Here is a 24,023-nt window from a genome sequence, read left to right on the forward strand (position 1 = left end):
CTATAATTGTAGTGGTTAATTAGATTGATTGATAATTAGTCACATACTAACTACTATGGAGCAAACTAAATAGGGTAATGTAATAAGAGAGTGATGCCTGGGTGGGTATGGGGCTCCTAGGATCATGAAAGCCTTCAGGGAAGGAGAAATTTGAATTGAGTTCTAAAGAGTAGTCATAATGAGACAGGTAAATGAATATCTGCAGTGGGATAATTATAAGGGAAAGGAAGAGTTAAGAGCAAAGGCTCTGAACTGGGGAATAAGCATCATACAGAGAAAAGTTCATGGGGCCACAATGTAGTGAGACAGAGGATAATGCAGGCAGCTGAGGGCAAAGAGGGTCTACTCTAAGAATAATAGGAGGCTGGAAGGAATTAGGCAAGGAATTGGTATCTGATTTACAGTTTTAGGAAGCTCATTTTAGCTGCTAAGTGGAAATTTGATAGTTAGGAGCAAGAATTAAGGAAGGGAGATCAGTCAGGAGGTGATAGCTGTTGTGTAGAAGAGACTGATGGAGAAATGATGGACTAAGTGTCTGTGGTATAGATGGTGAGAAGTGATAGGGTTTGGGATATAGTTTGGAGATGGAATCTATGGGACAGTCATATTGAATGGTTCTTAGTTTTCAGTCTGAGTAACTAGGTGATTGGTGTTATAGTTCTTACTCAGATACAGAGGGCTTGATGGCTCTTTTTTGGTTGGTTAAGTTTGAGATGACTCATGGACACCCAAATGGAAATGTCTAGAGGACATCTGAATCTGGATGTTAGAAGAGAGATGAAGGCCGAAATATTGATTTAAATTACATGAAACTCAAGAGTGTAGACAGAAAGGAGGCAGAGGTCTGGGTCTTGAATACACTACCATTTAGAAGTTTGAAAGAAACCCCAACAAAGGACATTGATGGAGGTAGCCAGAGAGGTTGGAAAGAACCATGTGCTGCATAGACACCTGGAAAGGAATCGTGTCTCCAGAAGGAGTGACTGGTGACCTCATCATTAGGTTTCAAGTGTTAGTACCCAGAACCCGCATTAAATGTCATTTGAAAAGTGTATTCTGTAGCTGTAAACTCAGTGATGACTAGAGCAAGTTGGGCCCAGTGCATGCCTGGAGAAACCTTTAGCCATGGTAGAATAAAAAATGGACAATCTTACCTCCTTGGGGGCTATGGGGCAAGAGTCTTTGTTCAAGTCTCAGGATTTGTGAGATTTTCATACCATTACTAAAGCAGCAAAGAGTAATTAGTGGTTTTTTAAAATGGCAATTATATAGACAGCTGGTACAGCTATGCCACAAGTCAGTTCTTTGAAAATATTCAATAACTAAATTCTGATCAATATCTTCCAAGACTTTAAGGTTGACCTAAAATAAAAACCTATAACTAACCCAGTGCAAGACAGGACACATAAGAATATTTACATTTTTAACTACATAACGTGTTAATCCTGACAAGATAGGTCTGATAACAAATCACTTTCTAAATTTTATCTTTTCTTAGTATCAATCATAATGACTTGAAGGCAACTTCTGTTTGGTAGTTAACTTTAGGTTATGAAGAATCGCTGTATTATGTTTGTCATTTGATAAATTATGTTATTTAAATGAGGAATAGAGATTTCTTGATCTCTACTTCTCTTAAAGTGAAAACATAATGCATTCTAATAAACATTTTAAACAGAAGGGCAAAACTGAAGAGTCCTTTTTTTTTTTTCGTACCATGTGCTACAATTTAATAGGTCATTTTGTCTGCTGTATTAAATGTATTTTCTCTAAAACCCAAAGCAGGATCAAGCTGTAAACAAGATGCTTTATTTTGGTGATTCTCATTGTTTGGATAAATAGTGGATTTGTTTTAAATTAAGCAAAGCTACATTTTTATTCCAGAAATTTCAATTGATAACAAATACCCAGGCAAACTCTGCAAATATTTATTCTTACCTTTTAACTTACTGACATTTAGTTGAATTTTACAAATAGAGCTTAATAATCATGTAGTAAGCTGATAGTTGGCAATACACTATGGTGAAGAATAGTGTATTGGTTATTCAACCAAATCCTTGATTCACTAACTGAAGGAAACTTACTGCAAACAAATCATCAGAAAATGTTCTCTTTCTATAACTAGCAGAATGACTCTGGTTCTGCTGCTTTGCATCAAAGCAAAATTTTATAGTAACTGAAAATTCTCCATTTCTCTAAGACCAAGTGGAAGTAGCTCATTTACCTGGTTGGCGCTATCCAGTTTTCAAAGACTAAAGCTTAAGGGCTAGGAATTTACCTCCAGTCCAGCTCTACCCAAGTAATAAATGAGTAGAACATTCAGCCATTCTGACAGCTGTGTACTTACTTTGTGTGAAGGTTATAGGATGTAACAAGCCTTGCTCTTGGATCCCTCATGAGCAATTATCTTTTTGAGGAGTCCTACTTCCTTGGGTGGTTCCTGGTGTCCAGAGCCACATGTAGGAGGGGCACAGGGGGAGAAAAGGAGGCTCTTGGCTCTCCTCTCTCCTCCCTTCTCATCTTCTGCCCTCCCCTCTGCTATGTGGTGCACATGAAGATGAAGGGCCTCCTGAGTGAGTCCGGCTGTGGAAGAGGGTGAGCATGGTTGCCCCCTGCCTGGGTGGTGGTGGTAGAGAAGAGGTGCCTTCAGGATGGGTTCTTCTAGGGAAGGGGCTGTGTCTGTCCCACGCACCACTTCGGCAGCACTCAGCACTGTGCCTGGCACCTAAATGCCCAGTAACTCCTTATTGAACATAGAGTGATTAGGCGTCAGGGCTCATATAGTGCACAGTGGAGTTCCTTCTCTTCCCCTCTACTAGTTATTTCCTTGAAACACATACATTTGAGCATCAAACCAAATCCCAAGACCCCACACCTGGGAAAATCTCTTGATTTACTGTACAGAAGGGCCCTCTTTGTTTTGGAAGCCTCAACCCAGTTAAAGCATCATTTATGCATGAGAAAGAAAGCACAAGAATTCTTTTGGACACAAAGCAATAGTAGCTTTCTAATAAGAGGAGCTCCTTAAATCTGTTTGTCCCATCTTCCCATTGACTAACATTTAAGCACATCACCTTGGCTAACTGTGCCCTGCATGAACTGGCTCCTGATTTGCTTGCCCTCCAATTCCTTGAACACACCAGGCCCTTTGCTGTCTGCTGGCTCCTGCCTGGGATGTGCTTCTGCAGCTCTTCAGGAGCCTCCATCTTCCTGATTCTGTAAAGATACACTTAAGTGGTCCTTCTTCACCAGGCTTTCCTTGCCCTCTCTAGCATTCCCTCTGTCCTGCCATTTTAAACCTAGGCATTTTGCATTTTCCTCTGTGTTTGCTTTCTTGCTTATTAGCTATCTGCTCAACTTAATTAAATGAGTCACAAGAGCAGGATTGTTTTGTGGGTTTTTTTTTTTTTTTTTTTTTTTAAGCGTCTAGCCCAGTGCCAGGCTCTGTGTAAGTGCTCAGTAAATACTTGTTTGAATGAATGAATGAGTCTCAGCCTACCCTTCATTTAAAAAGTGGTTAAATTTAAATTTTTTAAAATCTCAGATTCTCAACATACAGTGCACATACACGCAATGCATGTGTGGTATATGCTATAAAAATTCCCTACTCTTGGTAATGAACTGCCTTAAAGAATAGGGTTGGTGATTTAGTGCCTATGGCCTAGCTACTAATGTCAGTGCTTTTTTATTCCTAAACGTCTAATGTGTTTTTTCCCCACCCTTTTCTTTCCTTTGTCTTTCTTTTTTAGCAAGGGAAGCCATATGTCTTCGACAGAGTGCTACCTCCCAACACAAGCCAAGAGCAGGTTTACAATGCATGTGCGAAGCAAATTGTCAAAGGTAAGTGCTATTTCTTTATTTCCTCCTGGGCCATTCAGAGTAATTGAAAACATTAAGTGATATTTGCAGCCTAGGAATCAATGTGCCTTGACTGTAAGCAGAGGCCTGCTAATTGGAAACACTGAATTCTATAGCCTCGGTTCTAGCCCTGATTTGCTATGATGTCAGGCAAATTATTTAATCTCTCTATTTCCCCTTTTCAAGGACATTTATTTATTTCTTTTGCCACCTTTTCTATTTTGTCACCCAAAAGTTTAAAGGAAGGTAAGCTGTATTCACACTATTTCTGTAACAATTTTAAAACACTGCTGCAGGTATGGAACCTCCTTTTTCCTTTGAAGGAGAAAATATATATTCCTGATGCTTCAGTTGTACATCTTTGGTTGATTTACTCTGTGCATCTGTCTCCCTTTTACTAATGTCTCTCAGCAAGAAGACTTAAATATGGAAAATTTTTGCCATTTAGAAATTTTCTACAATGTCATAAAATCACATTACCGTGTTGGTTATTGAGCCTGGTCTTGCTATTCAGCATTCCTTAATGACGCTTTCTCCTAACCCATTTTCAACCATCCCACCCAGATCCTGACATTTGTTCCTCTAAACAGGTAGCCTCAAGCCTACATTTACGTCTTAGAGATCAGTCCTTTTCTCTAGGACTGGCATTGGCCCTGGAGGATTCATGTCAAAATAGCAGCAGGGAGATGAAGCAATTTACACATTGCTCTACCTTGTCCTTTCAAATCAGGGGCAGGTTGAAGCTTGCATTGGCAGGCTTGCCATCTGGACAGAGCTGGGGGGCATCTCCTGCTACTTTGCTTTTCATCATCAAATCCTTGCCCTCAAATGTGAATGCTATGGCAATTGTGCTTTCAAATGTCTTGATGCTGCCCCCTTTATAGGCAGCTCTGGATTTAAAAAGCAAGAAGTAAAAACAAAACCAAAATAACCTACCATGTCACTTTGGATCTGCTTGTTTTTAGAAGCTGACTAACCTAAGTATTTGAAATTCATGAAAATCAGCTCTCGGTACATCTGTTCGATTAATTCTGACCCTGGACACCTGTGTGGGAGATGCATGTCAGCATGTAATGTTCCTTGCTGAGGTGGATGGTTATTCACATTCTTGCTGCAGACATCAATTAATTTTGAAGGTCTTCACAGTGAGATTTTTATAGAAACCCAATGAGAAAAAAATATGCCTGAATTTGAGCTCTTTCTGAATTAATAGTATGGACCTATATCGCGTGGTAATTTTCGTCGTCTCTCTACTTTTACTCTTCTGCTTCTCTTTCTATCTAAACATGTTTTCTGTGTTTTCGCAGTATATCTTTCTTGGTTTGCTCCTACTCAGCCCTGCTCCCTATTATTGGACTCATTCATATATTTTTTATTAAAGTAAGATTAATCACATATGTGCCAGAATTTCTTTTTCTCTCCCCCTTCATTACCACAAACAAATAGTATTTACCACATGCTGTGGTAAACATGAGGGCCATTTAAATACATCCTGTCCTCTGTAAGCTGACATAATTAGAAATGGATGCACTCTGTTAAAAAAAAATCCTGTGATTAACAAACTATAGTAATACTCTTTGAGTCCTTATTCACAAAAGAAGTTTGGGCCTCTTTCAATGTTCGGATTTCTCTACAGTATGAAATGTCAGAAATGGGCAGGTCTTGTAAAGATGCGGCCTAACTCTGGATAATTTGAGACCCAGTATATAGTGAGCTATAAAGAAAACCATCTAGTAGAGTAAAATCAGGCCCTGACATGATATGACAAAAAGACATTTCTAGGGTATCATAAATATATATGATCATACATACATGCCTTATTCTCCTTTAAAAAGGAATTGATGAAGGTCTGATTGAACTTTCACAAATATCCACTGAGGCTAATGTGAGAAGTGGCCATGTATTTCAGAATCAGTAAGCTAAAACATAGAGATACAAGAAAGAACTCCTTGGAATAGATGACCAGGCACAGCTGAGGTATCTCTTGCCACGAGGAACCCTATTTAAATCAAGATTGGGAGGTAGTGCTGTGGAGCCCTTTTTTTCTAGAGGCCAATAATTAAATCGGATGGCTTCCTTAGGGTACCGCAGTCCCCTTGATTCCTGATAATGGGTGGACTGAGGAACATTCCTTTCAAGTCCATCTAAACTCTTAATGATTTGGAGCATCTGGGAGGCTCCATTTAACTTGATGGCTTTATTCTCTCTCTGGTTTTTCATTCCCTACCACTTCACTGGGTTAAAAAAATATTTTAAATGTTTGTAGAGTCCTGGCATCTCTCATGCTCCCATCTTTGGTGTTTGTTTTTGAAAATGTTGCTTGAAAAGGCATGTAGAATTCTCCTCCATTTCTTCTCAAAGAGGTTGTAGGGTTTGTGACTACCAGCACAGTAAATGGGAAGGCTCCTTTGGATGCCTAGGAATCAAACACCATGGTAACTGGATGCTATTATCGAAGTACTATAACTATGTCCCAGCCTACAGAAGCCACGCCAATTATTTGCCTTCCAAATTAACTAGATACGGATGATCCAGATGCTAGAGAAGGGGATTTCTTGTTTTCCAGTTCTGATTCCTTTAAAATTCATTCATTCAGTTGTTTCTTTTAATCATTCATTTGTGTAAGTTGTATTTAGTACTTACCATGGGGTAAGCACTGCTGGGACTGGAGTCGCCATGCTATGTAAGAGTGTCTGCAAGGAGCTTTGGGTACAGGGAAAGAGACAGATGTGTACATAATCATCACACACATAGGCATTATGTACTTTAGAAAGGGTGTATGCAAAATGCCACGGGAAGATGGAAGAATGTCACTTGTATTGATTTTGGTTGGGAGAAGGGGTGGAGAATTAAAGAAGGTTTCTCTGAAAGGTTGGGTCCTGAGGACTATAGAATATAGCAGGGTTGTACAAGCAGAGGGGATTGCAAAAAGACACAAATTCTGCTTGGGCAACCTGGAGTGGCACAGGGTGCAGAGCGGCAATATGGGAGATGAGGCTGGGAAAGTTAGGCTGGAGCAATTTGATGGAAATGGATGGACTTTATCCTGCAGACAATGTGGACCCAATGAAGAGTGTTAAACTTAGGATGATATTACCAGATCTGTTTTGTTATTATCTTACATATGACTCTGAAGAAGAAAAATATTTTTAGCTGTGACTTATCAGGCACTGTCTATATACTTGACATATGTTGTTGCATTTTAAATCAACAACTTTCTGAAGGGAGTTGCATTTTAAATCAACAACTTTCTGAAGGGTAAGTATTATTTTCCTCATTGTACAGAAGAGGAATTTGAGGCTCAGAGAAGTGAAGTAACTTGGCCAGGTTGGTTGGAGGGCCATGGACTGGGACTCAAGCCTGGGCTTGTGGGACTGACTGACTGATGTTCTTCTGCACTCCCCTGCCTTCCTTCCTGGTGAGCACACAGCGAGCATTTGATGACAATTATTTTATGAGCGGTCCCTGTTCTGTTAGGCCATATGGACTATTAACTAAGCATTGCAAAAGACAGCGCTGGGAATGGTGTGGGAGGAGGGTAGAGAAGAGGGGACAGGGATGGTGGCTCCCACACCTTGCGGTGGCCCTGGTGATCTGCCAGTGATGAGGCGTGTTTCCATTCTGAAGACGCAGCATGCCCTTGCCTGGGCACAGTGACTAGCCTTTAGTCTGGCCAGCCGGCACGCGGGCTGGCCTCGGGTGGTCAGCAGGACCGCCTCTTCATCCTCTGGTTGTGGCCTGAGTGGTTTGGTGACTGGTGAGGATGGCCTGTCAGCCACTATCACCAGAAACCCTATAGGCCCCCATTTCCCCTGGAGAGTCAGTAGGAAGCCCCATGCCTCCTTAGGACTACTGATGGGTAGATATGATCAAATCCTCCCCCAATTCTAATCTGGAAATGGCATTAACTCTTTTGCTTTAGCAAGACCTGGATTCAGAACTGGGCAAATGGGAGGCAAGGAGCATTTTAAGTATCTACTGCTATCCTTCCTCCCCTGGGAGATGAGAAGGCTCTGGGCACCTGCGGCGGAAGCTCCTTCTGGGGTTCATGCAGCTGCGGGATGGAAGAGTGCTGTGGCCCGAGGTGCGGCGGGCTGTGCTGTACCAGTGGAGGTCACATCACACCAGGCACCAACACAAAGAAACGTTCTGTCTGCGGAGCGTGGCTGAAATGTGGAAACAGTCATTGTTTCTGCAGAGACTCTAAAACAAATGCACTCCGTGGGCCCAGGAGCGGGCAGTGGACGTGATGAAAGTGCCTTTTGTGGGCGCTTCTGTGGGAATCGGGTCGGGGGCGGCGTGGCCCCCGCAGTGCAAAGCGCGTCCTGGCCTTTCCCGCTGCGGCTCCCCCACTGCCTGTGGTCGCGGTGGCCATAGAAACGCGCTGGGCTCCTGCTCCACTTCCCCTCTGTGCCTCCCCTCACCAGCAAATCAAAACACAGACTGAGCAAACAAACAATAAACAGAAAACAAGCCCCGAAAACCTGGAGTTTCGAAGAAAATAGAGAACACCGGCTTCAAAGAGCCTTTTCGTTTAAATTACCTTCTAGTGCAGCGCGGAGCCGATAGAGGGCGACGTCGGCTCCCTTCAACCTTGAGCGCTGGAGCGAGGTTCTGCAGCAGTGAATGAGCTGTAACCTGATTGTAAATACTTTCAGGGCCGAGTGGAGTTTGTTCTAGTGGGGTTTTACGTGTTCTTCTTTTCTTACAAAAAAAGAAGGGGAAAAAAATTGTGCTCGGTGACGAAACGGCAGCAAGAAACAGATTCTCCAAGTACAGTCTCGCACGCTTCTCAGCTCCTTAATCCAAAACAAGTGAAGCCACAGACGAGCTTCTGTTACAGTGATGGACTCAGGGGCGTGCATGAGACCTGGGAGGCCTCTGGTGTGGCCTAATTCAGGAGGAAGCTGAGCTCTGAGCTGAGTTTCCTTGGTGTGGCGGATTGCTCGGTACCACCTCCCCGGGGCCTCCTGCGTGGGAACATCGGCACTTGCAGGGTGGCCAGCAGAGGTCAGGATGGCTGGACCCCTGGCCCTGGCAACTTCGGTGCTGTTCTAACACCTGGGCCAGTGGGTTCCAGAGTGTTTCACACACAGAGGCTTAAGACAAGGAAAGCCCTTTCAGGGGTGTGTGTGTGTGTGTGTGTGTGTGTGGGTGTGTGTGTAGGGGGATGGTTAATTTATAAAAAATGGTAATTTTGAATAAATGGAAACTGTAATATTGTGATGTAGCCAGCATTCCAATAGGCTGGAGTTGTTCGTGTTATGAATATGGCATTTTAAAAATTTAACCTAAGGGTGGGACCTTGTTCCTTTGGGTCCCTCAAAGCATATCATATTCATGTTGATGTGGAGGTGCTCTGTCTGCTCTGGCCTGAGGAATCTTTTCTTTGGGTAGTTTGGCATTTTTGTGGAAACTGAAGCTTGAACCTCCAAACTTTACACTGACTGCTTCAAGTTTTTGCTTCCCACTGTTACCAGGGGAACCATTAGCCGAAGTCTGATACCTGTGAACGTTCTCTGTCTCTCTCTCTCTCCCCTCTCTCTCTCTCTCTCCCTCCTCTCTCTCTCCGTCCCTCCTCTCCCCCAACCCCCAATATAGCTTGATACAAACTCTTGAGGGCTACTAGAATTAAAAAAAAAAAAAAAAAAAAACCGTGACACTTAATTTTCCTTTTCTTAGATTCCTAAAATAAAATATTGCTTTTCGTTCTTATCCCAGTTCACACTTCAGCAACCTCAGATCGGTCAAATGTGTATCAAAATTGTTTTTAAAAACATAACAAATCAGAATTATATAAATTCAAAAAAGCAAACCCATCTAAGCAAAACAGAAACAAACCAGGATCATAAAATTCAGAGGACCCCCTCTACCATGCCCCCAAAAGAAAAACTCTATTTATAGAGCCTGAAGTAAGCCTAGCTTGGTTTTTTACATGACCCTGAGTAGGATACCTCGGTGTGGGCCCTTCTCCCTGCCTCTGCACCTTGTGCAAATGAAGACTTCCTCCCCTTATGCTGAATGGAGGATCAAGGATATTAATGATGCATTGTTCCTCTTCCAGTGATATTTGTGAGGATGAAGGAGGAAAGCAGGAGGGAAATGAGTGCTAAATATATTTTAATCACCTCTGCTGCTTTGAAAGAATTCCCACAGATAATCTTCGGCTCTTCAGCAAAAAGCAGCCTCCACCCTCGAGCCTCCCCTTGTCTCTGTGTGATGTGGCACCGACCTGCAGTGTGGAAGGCTTTGCACAGTGCTCTCATTGTGTAATTAAAAGACGTTTCCTGATGCTGATGGGCCTGGGCTGGCTTGTTAGCACTGTCAGTGCAAACACAGAGACATTAAATTTAAGTGAGGGCCCGGCTAGTTTCTGGGTTGATTGGATTGTCACCGTGAGGCTCTGTTTATAGAGTGGGGCCCTTTTCCTCCCCTGCCTCTGGACTCAAGGAGCTCTGGTAGAGCTTTCAGGAGAAACCTCCCCAAGGAGCTAGCCTGGGCCAGCGTTTAAACTGAGGAAAGAAATTCTATTCTTCATCTCACTCCAGAAACTTAGGGCATAAGAATAGTGTTTTCTTTTTCCCCCAACTAATCTCAATAGATCGACTTCTAGAAGACAACTCAAATATCCTTCTACTAAAAAAAAGTTTTGTGCTTGATGTCTCTGTCTTCATTTTGATGTCATTGGGAGAACGTGTCTGCCTCCTTCTTCATTAATATATTCTGTGAAGTATGAGTCCGTTTCTTTCTATTTGTAGAACAACAGAGGCCTGCATTTCTGCTCTTATCTCATAATTCTACTTAAAATTCACAAGGAGTTAAAATATATCATTTGTATGAAAAATGAGATGGGCCATTTGGAAAATGTAATTTTAAAATATGCAACCTACACCAGCATATGATCAAAGTAATGAGTTAATTTTAATTTCTTTTTCTTGTTCACAGATGTCCTTGAAGGTTATAACGGGACGATTTTTGCGTATGGGCAGACTTCATCAGGAAAAACCCACACCATGGAGGTAAGATTACAATGCCTAATGCGAATCTCTGAGATGACTGAATGCAACTGACGTTTCCAGCAAAACTTGAGGTGCATGTGGCTTTCTTTACTGGGAAATAGAGACGGTTATGTTTGGCCAATTAATTATGTCTTTGAGAAGTTTTAAAATAGCAGTGAAAAATAAAGTCTCAGGAATTCAGTATTTTTAAAAGGCCTTTATTGATAACTTTGTGATGGTAAGAATACATTCTATTCAGAACCAATCATTGATTAGCTAAGCAGTAGTGTGAACATCATTCTGGACTTCAGCCTCAATCTAGCTGGGAAAGCCTATTGGGAAAATCATTTACCTTGATGAAGGCCCCCGGGGAGGTACATCTCTTAGAATAAATGAAAAATCAGAGATTTTAAAAAGTTGGCTTATGGGCCACATTCAGCCCACAGACGTATTTTTGTTTGGCCTGCACATTATGTATATTTTTTAAATTGTAAGCAATGTTAAAAATTGGATGATTTCACACCATTCAAATTTTCCATCTTAGGTTGAATATTCTGAAGATCTGGCAGCACTGGGTGAATTTCACCATAATATAAAATTCAGGCTTCTCTGTTCACTTCATTGTCCTGTTCACCTTTTTGTTAACATTTCTAGTGCAGGGAATAGCTGCTGTCACCTAGGAGAAGTTTGGTAAAATATCTGTTAGTATTTGTGAAAATGGTGCCTGTGGTTCTGGCCTTGGCCACCCCACGTATATGGGGCTGGACTCTCCATTGTACTCACACCCAGCCCACTTCATGCACACTGGGGTGAAGAGGAACTTATATTCGGCATCCTTCCTTATTAACTTACATACCTGCTCCCTGAAGGCACTTCAGGGTATATGACCCCAGCTCCATTTGTTGGCTGTGGAACTTTGTGGCTTCAGTTTGTTTTGCAAACAAGGCAGGTCTGCAGGCAAAATTGAACCCCTTTGCCTCCTCTTTTCCTTTTTTTTTAATCACCAAATCCTATAGGGCCTTCAGGGCCTGATAATTCTTCTAAAGGTGAGACCCACCTGACAGGTGAGGAGAGGTGGTAAGCATGGTTATTATAAGAAACTGCACAGAGGAAGTTTGGGGAATTCAGCAGCAGGGTAAGATGAATCCTTAATCCTTCCAGCTTAGGGTTTTTCATTTACGATGCCCTCCTGGGAATAGCACTGAGACGGCTGCTGCAGAATCGGTTTAGCTTATGAATCATTCCTATTGAAGAGGAGATTTCAAAGGCACGAGGCTAAAATCCTCAGGGCTCTGATGTTCTGCTCATACTGATTTCAAGTGTGGGTACAGTGCTGGGGACCTCATTTCTGTGGTGTTGACTCTCTTTCACCCGTTTTGCTGAAGACAAAGTGGTTCAGAGACTGCACAGATTAAAGGAAGCATGAGGTTTATTTATCACTTCTTTCTGACTAAGCAGGTCTTTCCCTTGACACCTGAGTGGCCTCAGCCCATCTCCTCCTCTCACACTCTACTGCAGAACGTCTTGGAAACGCCAGCCCTGGTATCCCCATGCTCCTGCCCCGACCCCTCGCCTTTCCCTCTCTTACTGGGCCCCCGACTCTTGACCTTGAGACTATACAAAAGTTACAGTTCTACATTTCCTGGGTCCCACCTAGTCCAGTAGCTGTGGACAAAAACTTCCTCATAGGTCAGATGGCACTTGAAAGAGAGATATGGTGTGTAGTGAGGAATTCAATCAGTCCGGAGGTTTTTGTTTTGTTTTTATATTACCAAACTGTATATAATACCAAACAAAAACAAACAAACAAAAGCAACCCGCATTATTTAAAATCCCCCCAAATCTCTTGGAATGCTTACAAGAGTGACCTTTTAAGCTTTGGGATTAGAAAATATAAGGTATTTGCTAAATGCCAGAAATTTAAACTGTAAGACATCAAGAGAGAGAATGCTCCCCAGTGTAACATCTTATTTCGGGAGAAGAGATGGATATAGGGTGATGGCAAAGAGCTATGCCCTGCCTTTAAACCTAATATGGGAGGCCAGGCGTGGTAGCTTATGCCTGTAATCCCAGCATGTAGGTCAGGAGTTCGAGACTAGCCTGGCTAACATGGTGAAACCCCATCCCTACTAAAAATACAAAAAAAATTAGGCGCGGTGGCACACATTTTGTAGTCCCAGCTACCTGGGAGACTGAGGCAGGAGAATCGTTTGAACTAGGGAGGCAAAGGTTGCAGTGAGCCAAGATTACAGCACTGCACTCCAGCCTGAGCAACAGAGCAAGACTCCGTCTCAAAAAATAAATAGATAAAAATAAATAAATAAAATAAAAATCCAAAAAACAAAAACTCGTATAAGAGATATTTTGCTAAACTAGAGGCTCTCAAGCCCTCTGTGTCTTACAGTGTAAACTCCACAATGCCTGCCCAGCGAGGACTCATGGGGGACCTGAAAGGAACTGGGTTCCGGACAGGTTTCGCCTCTGGTTGCCTAAATTCTGTCACCTCTTCATCTTTGTCAGTTTTAAAAGGTCGATTGTAATGAGTTGCTTTTCTTTATTGTGACTTTTGCAGATCACATACTTGTGCCTACAGTTAGAAATAGTTGATGTAGATGGGAGTTTTTTCCTAGTGCCACCCACCCCCTCACTTAATCGAGTTCTTTCTGTAGGGTAATTATAGATTGGAGCAAAGGTAAGGGATATTTTCAGAGGAAGACAGAGGGAAGGAGGAGCCTCAAGCTGAAGTCATAGATACTGCAGGAGACCAAGAAATCCAGGATCCTGGAATGCGATTAAGTCAAAAAAGCCCTATACAGGGTCTGCATTCTCTGAAAGGAGGATTTTACGTATTTAAATTACACATTGTGATCTTCCAAAGGCTTTCGGAAGGGGGTGTTAACTCCCTGAGTGTCCCTGAGTGGACAGAGCAGTCACATGTTAAAGCTGTTTTTCACTTTAATCCCCCTGGTTTTGGTCTGACCTCCAGTGGTGACTCTATTACCTTGTACTGAGGGGAACAAACAGATAAGCCTACATAAAATTGGAAAGATTAGCTTCTCAAGATGGAGCACTTAAGGTAGGTTTTCAGTAAATATATGACTCACTGGATGGTGTTAATGCTAAGCTTGGTGGACACCAACACACAGAAGGTCCTGGGCTTGAGTTGCCTATACCCAGGGTTGGCACTGGGGAGGACACAGGGGGTTCCAGCTCCAGCTGAGGAAAAGGGGACGGACTGTTCTTTTTGTTCAGTGTGTGATGCTGGGAAGGGCTTCTCTTGGCCCCATGCCCTACTTTGTGATCCTTTTCTGCACACTGATATAGATGGACGGAGATGCTTTGTGTTTTTTCTTTCTGCCCAAAGAGATGCTTGGAGGTCATCTGAATGGTACAGGCTTCCCGGCCACCCCGCCAAGCCTGCCAAGTGATTTCGAACAAGGCTATCTGAACGCACGGTGCTCATGTACTGACGGGCTGACATCTTAAGTGTTTCAGGAAACTCTTGCCCTGCTTGGGAGGTCAAGGAGGCAACTGGGGTTGGAACAAAGAGAGTCTTGTTCAGTGGCTGGTGGCCTGGGTCCTGTTTCTTCTTTCACATGTGCTCCTAAAAGATCACATTCCATGGGAAAAGTTTGTGGATAAAATTATACAGGATGCAGTTATAAAGATCTTTCTCCTATGTGCTTTCCGGGAGAAACAAGGTGATGAAGCAGTGGATTTCTTTGCTCCCAAGTTCATCTTTGATCCTTCAGCTACAATACACTTTCACTGTTCTTTCTCAGTTCTTGTACCTTGTTCTCCCACTCACCTTCTCTGCCCACATCCTCTCTGCCCATTCCTAAACTTACTCATTCTTCAAGATTTGGTGTCCCTCAAGGAAGCCATCCCATATTACCCATTTATTACTGGAAATCTGGGACATTTCTAGTCTCTGAATTTCTATAGCTCTCAGCTGTTTTCCCACTTCTTACTGCCCGAAGCAACTGTGCATTGTGGGTCTGGACTGCACATCTCATCTGCAAGGGTCAGTGTAGAAGCAGTGAAGACCTCTAAGGAGCACCTCTTATACACACATACATAGACACACCACACACCACATTCCACCCCCCACATATATCATACACACACACAGACATATGCACACCACACACATATATACACAGACATACCATACACCACATACCATACACCCCCCACATACATTGTACACACACAGACATATGCACACCACACACATATATACACAGACACATCACACACAGACATATTACACACCACATACCACACCTCACATACATTGTACACATACACAGACATATGCACACCACATACATATACACAGACACATCACACACAGATGCACCACACACCATACCTCCCACATACATCACACACACACATACACACACAGACACACCATATACCACATACCCCCCACATACAGGATACACACACAGACATATGCACACCACACACATATACACAGACACACCACATGCATAATATACACACAGACACACCACACACCACATACCACACACCCTCCCACATACATCATACGCATACAGACATATACATACCACAGACATACCTCACACCATACAAGGCCCTCACATGCATCATAAACACACACAGACATATATATCACACACATACAGACACACCACACAACATATACTGCACATGCTCCCATACATCATACACATGCAGACATATACACATCACACACTTGCACACACAGACATCACATACCACCCCTCCACATACATCATACATATACACACAGGTATATGCACACCACACACAAACACAGCACACACTACACACTATATACCACATGTGACCCCTACATACATCATAAACATACAGAGATGTACACCTCACACACCTACATATGGACACGCATATGACACACTATATACCACACCCCCATCATACACACACAGACATACACACATACAGACATACCATATACCCCACACCACACATCGTATAGCATACCCCCCACATACACACACACACAGACACCACACACAGACGCTCCCACATATACATGCACACATACTGACAGACCCCACATATATACACATACAACACACACACATACCCCCATATACACACACACACACACACACACACCACACACATCATACAGAGACACCACATATCACACATATACAATACACACACACCACAGAATGCCACACGCCACAAGCACTCCCACACTCGCCACACTTCCTACATTCACGCTATAGCACATGCCTGCACACATTCCCTACATCCATCTCACACACATATATGCCCCACATCACACATACATGTTAATACTCCACGTACATCACACGCCCCCACACATGCAGACGTAACCCTCACACCCTACACATGTATCACACACAGACATACACCACACACACATCACACATCCATATGCTCCCCTAACACGACACACACACACAGACACACACACACACACACACACACACACACAGGCACGCTCCACATGCCCTGCATCCTCCCCTGCATACGCACACCTGCAGATTGTTTCGGCAGGCCTAGTTTACTGCACACAAAGCCCTTACCGCTCTTGGGCATCTGAGCTGGATCAAGCAGGCCAGCTGCTAGGCCTGCAGTGGATTTGGGTATGTGTCTGTTCCTGTGGGGATGGGAGGCATTATTATGAGAACACTCACTTTTCTCACATTGATTTTAGGGTGAGGACTTCAGAGAGACACAAAGTAGAGAGTGTCCTAGATTCATCTCTGGTTCTGCCTTGGTTCTTGCCCTGACAAAGGCAAACAAAGGGATGTCAGCACTTGTATAAGCCAGGAATCAATGGGGAGATAAATCCATTGAAAGGGAAAGCATATAGGAAAATAGATGTGAGTCACTTATAAATGATTTTTGGATTATCAGTCGTTCTTCTCTGGCTGTGGGCTACTGAGGAGAAGCTAAAGGATTATCATCAATTATTAAAAAGCTCTGGAGGGCTTGGGTAGGGGAGGTCTTTTGATTGGCTGAGTGGAGTCATGACATTTGACAATACGGAAATGATGTTCTCACCATAGGTATTGTTCCTGCCAGTGATCTCCATGCTTCAGAGCATGTGGGGGCCCATTGTCTAATTTGTTACATGTTTATGATGGAATATACAGTTTAAAAGTTATCAAGATCTGAGATTGTCAGTCTGTCATTTGGCACTGTTTTCTTTCCTAAGATATGTATTAATTGTCAGAGATAGAAATGTGTTTCAGACTCTTCAGGTGAAATAAACTCCAACAACTTGTTCGTGAGAACCTCCTATGAGCTGAGTGATATAATACTAACATTTATTTGAGCCCGTCCCATGTCACTAAGCACTTTATATATCCTATTTAACTTAAATTATACAATAATGCTATGTAATAAATACTAAATTTTGTAAGCAATGGAGAGAAATATACATGCACTGGCCATCCCTATCTTTAGGAAGTATGCAGTCAAACTAAAAAACAATATCAATACATCAAACTATTTAGATTCTTAATAGATAAGGGCATTCCAGAGGAGTACCCATTTTTCCAGATGAGACAGCTTTGCTGGAAGCCAGACTGCCGGATGAGGTGGCTCATGCCTGTAATCCCAGCACTCTGGGAAGCCAAGGTGGGCAGACACTTTGAGCTCAGGAGTTGGATACCAGCCTTGGTAACATGGCAAAACCTTGTCTCTACAAAAAATACAAAAAATTAGCCGGGTGTGGTGGTGCACACCTGTAGTTCCAGCTACTAGGGAAGCTGAGGTTGGAGGATCACTTGAGCCTCAGAAGTGGAGGTTGCAGTCAGCACTTCAGCCTGGGCAACAGAGTGAGACCTTGTCTAAAGAAAAAAAAAAAAATCTGGAAAATTCTCTGGGTGTACTGTTGGCACTGATCACTTTAAACCTGCAGACCGTGTGTTTGTTCACTGATGGGTTGTTGAACTCATATGAGAACTTAAGTGCTTATTTGATGGTGGGCTTAGGCAAAGGCTCTCTGGAGCTTGTGTGTTGCTTTAAATGCTCCTGGAAGTCTTCTTTAGGAGTTGCTGTCAGATCCTATGGCATCTTTTCTAAAATCTTCAGAGGTGGCAAATTCTGGACCTTAGAAGTGGATTTGGTAATATCCAAATAGCAGGATAATTTACCTGTCCCCATCCCCTTAGGTAAAATGAGTAAAGTAGAAAAGGGGGGAAAGAAGAATATAAGACTATCTTAAACGTGGATTTAGGTGTTAGAAACAGCTAAAACTTATTTAGAACAATTCAGCCTGGGGACTACAGATTTTTAAAAGAAATTGATGAAGTGTATTTTCTTGATTGATCTGTTAAATGATACTGAAAGTGTTGCCAGAATAAGCTTCTTAGAAATTTTGAAAAATTTTGGAAATCAGTTCTAAAGGTTATTTCATTAAAGGACATTACCTTACTTGGACCTGCAGGCTCAGGTCAGTTTGTAAATACTCAAAACCCAAACCCATATATTCTCATTCCTTCTCCTGCTCCCTTTCCCTTCTCCTCCTCACCCCACACTAGCCACATAGACACTGATTTGCTGCCTTGAGTGGCCGCTGGAGGCAATACTGTGGGCCTCAGAATTTAACAGCACAAGTGCTCCCCTGCTGGATAAACAGATGAACACATTGAGTTTTTCCACCAACTTCTGGTCTGTTGGCAAGTCAGGTAGATGCCCAAGGGAGCCGGCAGGCACACGTGGGTGCTTCCTGCTCCACCAGGTTCTGTCTAAGGAACCCAGCAATGGTTCCTCCTCTCTCTCCTGTGTCTCCCAGCACCCTTTAACGGCCTGTGTTTGTATTTTCACCCACTAGGGGAAGCTGCACGACCCCCAGCTCATGGGGATCATCCCACGAATTGCTCATGATATCTTTGACCATATCTACTCCATGGATGAGAACCTGGAATTTCACATAAAGGTATGTATTACTGATTGGTCAAGAGAAGACACTGGGCCCCAGATAACATTTCTTATCCCTCCTCCTTTCAAATAGATATAAAAGATGATCTTACTAATTTAAATTACATTCTTGTGGTAAGCAGAGCCCTCTTCCTTACTGACCTAGGCTAACAGGTATCTGGAGAGTTTGCTTGAAATATCCAGATAATGAAAGCAAAAGCCTTCTTTAGCAGGAAATCATCTTGATTGTTGCCCAAATTCTACCCTTTATCCTCTGGATCTCCGTGGATATGACTGAAATGTGTTTGTGTGTGGGTTAGGGCAGCATTTCTCAAAGTGTGTTCTGTGGAACACAGTGCCTCGTATTATTAATGGTGGGCTTGCAGGGAAAAGGGCTATAAGGCCAAATGAGCTGGGAAAGTGCTTCCTTGAACAGTGTTAAATTTATCACAAGTTTCAACGTGCTCTGCAAAGGGGACATGTATTAGATTACATTTCCCAGCTTATTTGAATATAGACACATTTCTCCCCCTAAGAGTATCACAGACTTGTGTTTTGAGCAGAGTGTCACAGAGCAGAACTCTGAGAAATGTTGGGAAGAGGAATTCTCCTCCTTTTTATCTTCCTCTTTGTATTTTGTTTTTGTTTTAAACCAGAACTTGTTATGGACTTCAATTTGCATTAAAAGAGAGATTTCTACTCTCTTACTGTAGCTGTTTAATAATAAAATTTGTTATTAGGATATATTCATTGGAACACCTCTTTTGCAAGTGACTGAAAGGCACTTGTTTAAGCAAATAGAGGATATTGTTATAAGATACAGAATCTGACAGTAGGCATTTTGTGGAGGATGAAGTGTGGAGGGCAGGAAATCTAAGCCCTATTTCTTTTTTCTTTTTAAACTTTTTAAACAATTGAGATATTGTTCACATAACGCAAAATTCACCCTTTAAAAGTGTATAGATTGATGGTTTTTAATATATTCCCAACAGCGTACAATGATGATCCTTATCTAATTCTTGAGCATGTCATCACCTCCAAAAGAAACCCCAAATTCGTTACAGTCCCTGCTTTTCTGCCCTCTTGCTTGACTTCTTTCTCGTGTTCTGGAGCATCTTCTCTCTTTTTGGTGGGAGAAGGGGTTGGCAACATGGCAGCTGGTGCTCCAGCATTCCCTTATTTCCAACCCCAAATTCCCTTGGGAAGGGACTCATTGGCCCAGCCTACATAGGCTCCCCCCTGCCTGATGAGCTGTGTCCAGGATGCACATGCTGTCTGGGGGCCCCCACTGTGGCTGGGGAGGGTGAAGGGACAGTTCTAAGAAGACTTGCTGAGCAGATCTGCTAAGAGATTTCCCTTCAGGCTGGGATCTTAGTGCACCAGGCCCATCTGTTCAGAGATGAGGAAACGGAAGTTTAAAGATGCACGGTTAGTTAGGCCGGGCGCAGTGACTCACACCTGTAATCCCAGCACTTTGGGAGGTTGAGGCGAGTGGATCGCCTGAGGTCAGGAGTTTGAGACCAGCCTGGCCAACATGGTGAAACCCTGTCTCAACTAAAAAAAGAAAAAAAAAAATTAGCCAGGCATGGTGGTGTGTGCCCATAATCCCAGCTACTCAGGAGGCTGAGGCACGAGAATCACTTGAACTCGGGAGGCAGAGGTTGCTGTGAGCTGAGATCGCTCCACTGCACTCTAGCTTGGGTGACAGAGAGAGACTCTGTCTGAAAAAAAAAAAAAAGACGCAGAGTTAGAAGGCCCAACTTAAACAGCAAGTTATTGATAAAGCTAAGAATTGACCCTAGGTCTGACCTAGGTCTAGGCATATGTGATACCTTTTCAATTATATGAAACTTCTCCCCTTACTACTATATACCTTTCGTAAATGACATAAAAAGAAGGCAACAACTGTTTGCCCAACTCTAAATTACATCTAGCAAATCACTTTTCCTTAGGAGTCCTTTTGTTGGCTAAAGCCTGCTTCTGCTTCTTGCCAAGATTCTTTATATCTAAGGATACAGAAGCTTGTTGCTTTGATGGGATCAAGATTTAGAAGCTTAGTGCTTCTTTAGGGCTGTTTGCATTTAAATAGCTTAAACTACTGCAGGGTTCTTATGTGATAATCCTGGAATAAGATGTTAAACCAATTACTGCCCTCAAAATAGGGTCTTGTGTTAGAATCTTATTAAGATAAAAACAGCCCTAGCATGAAGTTGGGGGGGGAGAGGAACAACTCTTAGTCTCTAGGGCTGAATTTTACAGTCTAGATTTCTGTGTAGCATTTGTAGTTATGCTTACTTGTTTTATAAATAATAATTATAAGTGGGCAAATTAGTTGCTGACTACTTCGTATTTTGAACTGAGTAGTGAGAGGCTAAATCAAGAAAAAGAGGACTGATTAAGGCAATATTGAAAATCTACTCCTTAAAATGAGTCCCACAGACGTTTTAAACTTTATTTCCGAACATCCTATTTCTTAATGCCAAACAATGCCTGTTTATTTTTCTTCCGCCTGGTCTCACAAAATATTTGAAATGACAAAACAACAAAATCGCCACCCTCACACACACACCAAAAGCAGAAATTAATAAAATCAGAATCCTGTTTCTACTTACGTTAAATGTGAATATGATTCTAATTGCCAGATTTGCCAGTATCTAGTTTGTGACTTTTTAAAGACATAATTAATTTTCTCTGTAATCGATGGAAATAAGGCCACATGTTTAAGATCTCAAAAATAATAGACAATGGATTAAAAATCAGACAAATCTGAAATAAATAGAATGCACTGAACTAGAATTGAGTTGGCTGCAGGAAGGGCTGGGTTAGAGATGTGCAGGATTGGAGGCCAAACAGACCCATAAGGATTTGGGGAGTGTGGCAGCATGAGAGATTAGACAAAGCTGTAGATGTGGGTCTTTGAAATGTCACATAGATGTGTCCATGAGAGATGGGCCTCAGACTCACAGGGGAGTCTGACAGGTGTTCAAGCAGGCAGATGTTGCTAGGGATACAGGCAGCCAGGAGAGATGCCCAGCAGCGGATTCCAGGGCACAAGCTAGGACCCCACATCTCAGAGTAGCTGGAATGGTTCCAGTCGGGTGGTTCCAGACCGAGGCACATTAAAAATAATGGATCACGGCTGAGTCGGAACTGGGAGCAGTGCTGGGCTAGAGTCTTCGCTTCCCCATGACTGGTCCAGAGCTGGGATGTAAGGATGAGGTTTCACCTGAGTAGTCACATCCCAGCTTTACAGCTTTACAACTGTTTTCCTTTCTGCCCATTCCCTTGTTTAGATTTCAAAAGAACTTATGAACATAGGGCAGATAAGTTTATTGGGTAGGCAGAAAGCAAATGTAAACAGAGTACAGAATCCTGGAGGGGGATTTTTGACATCGTAAAGCCCTATGGCTTCATGTGACAGATGGGACAATTGAGGCATAGGGTCTTGGTATGTGTAAATTGAGTCCCTAAGACCTCATATTTAGTTAAAGCAGGTCTCAGACATCAGCCAGCATAAGAATCGCCTGGGGAACTGAGAACCAGATTCCTAGGTCCTGTTCTCTGGGATTTGGATTCAGCAGGACTGCAGTAGGGTTCGGGGTTCTGCAGTTCAAACAGGTTCTTAGGCGATGCTGATGAAGGTGGTGCTGCAGCTGAGCCTTGAGACTAATGGGAAGGCCTCCTTTTCTTCTCACAGTCTAACCACCTTTTTTCAAGTCCCATTTTGTTCAGATCTTTCCTGGATGCACCAGAGCTGGCCACCGTTACCAGCTCTTGCCCTGTTACCTTTCTGAGCTCTTGTAGTTCTAAAAACACTGCCCTTGTCCTCTCCCGGCTTCTTGCATGTGAACATTTGGACTAAGTCCCTGCTCCTTCATGATACTGTCAGTATCATGCAATAAGGTGAGACCTACTGATTGTTTTCTAAGCTTGCTTGGTGCTTGTCTAACATAAAGTCTAGAGTCCTCCTGTAAGTGTCTAGCACACGATGTTAAGAACACCTGAATGACAACCAAAGGGAGCTGTGATGTGTGGGGATGGAGAATGGTCCACACTTAGGGAAGCGTAGAGCTAGCAGGAAGCAGGGGAATCCCAGTAGAGCTGGCCAGATTCTGAGTCTTCACTTTGAACCCCTCTTCTTACTCTTCTTAGCCATGCATGACAAAAGCTTTCATAAGTACTAATAATGGTATTTTTGAAATACACTGTGGCATGTCTATTCCCAACTCAATTTGTTTTTAACTAGGTTTCCTATTTTGAGATCTACTTGGACAAAATAAGGGACTTACTTGATGGTAAGTAACCTCAGTGCTTGTCCTTTATTTGTTCTGTAACAAAAGTCCGGGGAGGTTGAAATGGTTTATCACACTTCTGCTTAAGGAATTAATGAAAAGTTATAGAGATACTCTGTTGCCTTCAGGGTATATGTTCATTCTCAGCCAAGGCTTAAACTTGTGTATTGCAAAGAGATTAGATTTGCCTGTCCTTTGTAACAAACTTCCATTTTTCCTCCGATATAGAGTCTTTAACTTTTATTTTCTTCTTTGCATGCTGTCATTCTCACCTCTGTAGTATCCAAGACCAACTTGGCCGTTCATGAAGATAAAAACAGAGTCCCGTACGTAAAGGTATGAGGAAGATTTGATTGGTGATGCCATTAATTTCTCTGCAGTTTCTGTCATAATAATTATTACATAAGATGCACAGAATATTATCTGTAAAGAGCATATAGGCATTTAATCAGGCTCCTTAAATTTAATATTCATCTGGTTTTAAAAGCTGACATTTATTTTCTTCAATTGTATCTTTCCTTTACGACATTATTATTTAACATTATTCACATTTAAAGAGGCTTTGGTATTGAGTGCAATTGTTTTTACTTTGCAGTTTGAAACGCCTATTATGGCATTATCTGTGGAACATCAAAGTATCTATTATTGGCGGCCATCGTGGTAAATAAATAAAGATAGAAGGCAAAGCAAAACTTCATCCATTTCTTCTCTCATTGATTTTCTTCTTTGATTTTCTGTCTTCTTAAAGTGTTGCTGTTGAGTATGAATATGTACTCAGAAACCTAGGAAAACTTGACAATTCTTTTTTTGGTTTACTTCTGTACTTCCTAGGGCTTGCTCAGACTTCTCTTTAATGTAGAATTCAAGCCCTGGGCAAGGAGGAGAAGTTGTTAGATCGATATTTCAGCTTTTCTATTTATCTGCACCTCTAGAAGATAAACAGGAAAATGTT

At 42.4% G+C, this 24,023-nt stretch overlaps 1 protein-coding gene across 1 annotated transcript in view; it reads left to right on the plus strand.

Annotated features, from left to right (window-relative positions):
• The first annotated feature begins 3,755 nt into the window (after positions 1–3,755).
• KIF5C (kinesin family member 5C) overlaps positions 3,756–24,023 on the plus strand; it is a 109,912-nt gene continuing 89,644 nt past the window's right edge. The window contains exons 1-5 of the mRNA XM_011971464.1: positions 3,756–3,840; positions 10,804–10,877; positions 18,694–18,798; positions 23,026–23,074; positions 23,352–23,407. Of these exons, the coding sequence (XP_011826854.1) occupies positions 10,872–10,877; positions 18,694–18,798; positions 23,026–23,074; positions 23,352–23,407 (216 nt within the window). The 5' untranslated portion in view covers positions 3,756–3,840; positions 10,804–10,871. The remainder of the gene's footprint in view (positions 3,841–10,803; positions 10,878–18,693; positions 18,799–23,025; positions 23,075–23,351; positions 23,408–24,023) is intronic.

This window comes from Mandrillus leucophaeus, unplaced genomic scaffold (genome assembly GCF_000951045.1).
Source record: "Mandrillus leucophaeus isolate KB7577 unplaced genomic scaffold, Mleu.le_1.0 Scaffold1225, whole genome shotgun sequence".
In the NCBI taxonomy this organism is placed as follows: domain Eukaryota; kingdom Metazoa; phylum Chordata; class Mammalia; order Primates; family Cercopithecidae; genus Mandrillus; species Mandrillus leucophaeus.